A 4,410-nucleotide genomic window follows, 5' to 3' on the forward strand; every position below is an offset into this window, starting at 1 on the left:
TTGAGTGTGTATTAGCAACTACAGAAATATATTACTTGTGGCTAAATATTTAAATATCTGACTCAATGTTCTAGTTACACATATTTTCTATAACTTTTTATCATTTGTATTATGTGTCCTAATTTTAAATGATTTTAAATAGATACCTCTGAAGATCATTCATATGGTCATCTTAAATGAGTAGCCATAACTATAAAGTAAATTGGTGCACATATTTAATTTGTATTCTTACCTTACATTATGTTGTTTCTTGGCTATTCAAATATATAGCTGCTTTAAAGATGGTTAAAACCAGAGAGAGACAGACATTACACATGGGTTTTAGTCAGGAATTTGGTTCATCTGGATTCCATATACCAGGTTACTTACCTTGTATCAGATAAGTAACTGAATCTTTGGCAGGAATTGCATGATCCCTGGATTCCTTGTGACTTCTAATCGCATAGAGACATGGATAGATTTCATCATGTTCATCAAAATGGTACTTCATTTCTCTTGTTCTGTGACCTCAGCTATATAAACATAGGTTAGTCAAAAAATCAAAACTCAGAGTGCAGAGCCATCAGTGGATCACAAAACAGAAAAACACACACACAAATTTTCAATACTGGTGTATATTTGTTTATTTGTGTGTGTTTTCTGTTTTGTGATCAGAATGTGTGCATACACACAAAGGCACACACATATAAGAAACAGATTTTTTATGCAGCTTCAATTCTTCCTCAGTGGATGCAAGATGGTTTAGTCACTTTTCGATTGACTCTTTTTATTCCACTTAACAACTTGGAATGTAACAAGAATCGAGAAAGCCTATGTAGGCTATGTGATGCAAATAAATAGAAGACAAGTAGAATAAAGGAAGGGAATCTGGAGGAAGGTGGAGGGGAGGACAGGGATAGGACAATGATCAAAGTACATTAAGTGCCTGTATATATAATCACAGTGATGTCAACTGTTATATATAATTATTATAGACTAGTAAATATTTTAAAAAACAGTCTTCTTCTTTTGACTCACAATTTTGCCCATTATTTTCATAGAACATGAACTATGATCTTCTGAAGATCTTCAAGCTTGTTTTATGATATATAAACATGAAAAATGTCACTGAAGTTAATTCATTTGTACTACAGGGCTTCATAGACAATAAAGAAGTGCAGATAATTCTCTTTGTTCTATTTTTAGCTGTTTACATTTTTACTGTCACAGGAAATTTGGGACTGATTGTATTGGTGATCATGAATTCCCGGCTCCACAATCCCATGTACTATTTTCTGAGTGTGCTGTCTTCTGTGGATGCCTCCTATTCCACAGATGTTATCCCAAATATGTTAGTAAATTTCATATCAAAAAGAAAAATGATTTCATTCTATGGATGTTCAACACAGTCATTTCTTGCTGTCGCTTTTGGAACCACAGAAAGCTTTCTCTTGGCTGCAATGGCTTATAATCGCTATGTGGCCATCTACAACCCACTTCTGTATTCAGTGAGCATGTCACCCAGGGTCTATGTGCCACTCATCATGGCTTCCTGTGTTGGAGGAATTCTTCATGCCATTTTACATACAATGGCCACTTTTAGCCTGTCCTTCTGTGGATCCAAAGTAATCAGACACATATTCCGTGACATCCCTCCTCTACTTGCCATTTCTTGTTCTGACACTCACATAAATGAGCTTCTGCTATTCCTCTTTGTGAGCTCCATTGAGATAGTCACCATCCTGATTGTCCTGATCTCCTATGGCTTCATCCTGTTGGCCATTCTGAAGATGCATTCTGCTGAGGGGAGGAGGAAAGTGTTCTCTACCTGTGGCTCCCACCTGACTGGAGTGTCCATTTATCATGGGACCATCCTCTTCATGTATATGAGACCAAGTTCCAGCTATGCTCTGGAGCATGACATGATAGTGTCAGTATTTTACAGCACTGTTATCCCTATGCTGAATCCCATCATCTATAGTTTGAGAAACAAAGATGTAATAGAGGCAATGAAAAGACTTTTAAAAAAAGTTGGTGTATGGATAAAATGAGTTTTCATACTAAGCAATAAACTAAAAATACTAGACTTATTTCCAGTGTCATCTTATTATGTTTTAATTAAAATATTTTTATTTGGACTCAGAAAGTGGCAGAGAGGATGTATGATACTAATGTCAACCTCTCCACAGAGAAGAAATGAAGCACTGAAAGAACTGATGACCAGAGGTTTGGTTAACTGACTAATCACTCTAAAGCTCAATATTGGACAACTGAAGACTTGAGGAGACTTGGAAATTGACTGGACTGGGCTGGGCAGGGAAGCCATTGTGTAGACTCCACTGCTAGTCACAATGGTTGGAAGATATTAAGTCAATACAGCTTCTCCCAACTTAACAGTAGAATCACATAAAACCTTTGAAAAAATCTCTACAATCGACTATCTAAGTAAACTGTCTAGAAGGAACTTGTAGCAGAATTTCTGCAAGCTGAAGAATACCAAAATGCCTTCCCCTCTCTGAAGTTGGGGTGGGGTGAAGCTGAGTAGGAAAAAAAATCACTTTCAAGGAATCCAACCTTAGCCTAGGGTTCCTCACTGCCTCAGCAGGAGTGTTCTTCATCACCTCAACCTGGAGGTGGTTGAACCCTTCATCATTGCAGCCAGGGTAGAATCTTTTCTACAACATAAAGGCTTAGATTCACAGGCCCCATAGTTGTAGAGAGCCACCAAGTTTCATTTACTTCTTAGCTATACTTCTATAAAATGGATAGCAATTTATGACACATGGCAAATATTAGCAAATACAAAGAAAAACAGAGAATATTCCTTATATCAATCATATCTGATGGTAATAAAATAAAATTTGCCATCAATAGCAATATAAGAAAAAACATATTTTGACACTAGAGATTAAATTTTACACTTTTGAATGAGGAATGGATTGTTGAAGAAATAATGAAATATATAAAAATTTCCTAGAAACAAATGAGAATTAGGTTAAAGATATCAAAATCTCTATGATGGTATGAAGGCAGTTTTAAGAGGAAAGCTTATAATGTTAAGCACAATCATTAAAAAAGACTCTAGCACAGTGAAACATACCTATAATACCAGTGGCTCCAGATATTAAAGAAGGAGGATTGTAAGTTTAAATCAAACAAAATAGTGAGGTGCTAAGACACTTAATGAAACCCTATCTCAAAATAAAAATAATAATGAACAAAGGTCTGGGCATGTAGCTCCATGCCAAATTGCCCATAGGTTTAATTAAAGAAAAATAATAATAATATTTTATCTCAAGGCCCTACCAAACCATGAATACATTAATTCCAAAATTTGTAGAAGACAGGAAACTAGATCAGAACTGAAATTTATGAAATTGAGGGAAAAAAGTAGAGATAATTAAAACAACAAATTTGGTACTTTGAAAATATGCATAACATTGATAAACTCTTAGCCAAACCAACCACAACAAAGAAAAGATGCACATCAACAAAATTAGAGATGAAAAAAAGGAGATACCAGTGTATCTCCTTTGGTGGAGCATCTGTTCAAACTTTTGCTTAATTTTTACAATATAATTTGTCATCTTATCAAGCTGTGAGAATTCTTTATATAATCTAGATACAATCCCTTTGTTAGATAGTTTTTTTTTTTTTGGTTGTTTAAGCTTTGCTGATATATAATTCACATAAATTTTATCCTTTTTAAAATGTATATAATTTAGATACTTTCAGTATATTTAACAATCATCACTATGTTAGTATATGTTTTGGAAAGATTTATTTTCCATCTGTGGTTTGCTTTTTCATTTTCTTAACAGATTCTTTTGAAGAACAAACCTTTATGCTTTTGATAAAGTCTATTTTTTTTTTAGTTTCTTGTATGTTTTATAGTTTTTTTTTTGTTCTACCTGAAGAAATCTTTGCCAAACCCAAAATTATTAAGGTTTTCACCTTTATTTTCTTCCAAAATTTTTAGTGTTTTAGCTTTTTTAGGAATATATTCATTTCCAAATTGAGTTTTGCATATGGTATGAGGTAAGGGTCAGATTCACTTTTTGGTTTGAAAATTGTCCAGCACCATTTGTAGACAAGAGCATCCTTTCACTTTCATCCAATGTCAGTTGACCTAGAAAGCCTAAATCTCTTACTGGACTCCTTAGTCTGCATCAGTTATTTATTGGTCTATTTTTACATCAATGACACATTGTTTTGTTTTCTAGATGTTTCAATAAGTCATAAACCATGTAATGTATGTCCTTGAACTTTGTTTATTTTCAAAATTGTTTTGGCTAGTTAAGCTTTTTCATATTTATATATAAATTTTTGAATTGATTTGTTAATTTCCAAAAAAATAGTATCATTACAAAAAGACTTCTTTGTGTAATTGGGATTACACTGAGTCTATAAATCAACTTGAGAGTTGACAAC

The 4,410-nt window shown here is 33.6% G+C and overlaps 1 protein-coding gene across 1 annotated transcript; it reads left to right on the top strand.

The window, feature by feature from the left end:
* Positions 1-1,046: 1,046 nt before the first annotated feature.
* On the top strand, positions 1,047-2,030 carry LOC124106372 (olfactory receptor 141-like). The gene has a single exon (XM_046463979.1). It carries the CDS (start codon positions 1,095-1,097, stop codon positions 2,028-2,030), a length of 936 nt encoding a protein of 311 aa, XP_046319935.1. The 5' UTR covers positions 1,047-1,094.
* The last annotated feature ends 2,380 nt before the right edge of the window (positions 2,031-4,410 follow it).

This window comes from Marmota monax, unplaced genomic scaffold (genome assembly GCF_021218885.2).
Source record: "Marmota monax isolate L192 unplaced genomic scaffold, Marmota_monax_Labrador192_F-V1.1 WCK01_AAM20220418_F8-fsc02113, whole genome shotgun sequence".
Taxonomy (NCBI): domain Eukaryota; kingdom Metazoa; phylum Chordata; class Mammalia; order Rodentia; family Sciuridae; genus Marmota; species Marmota monax.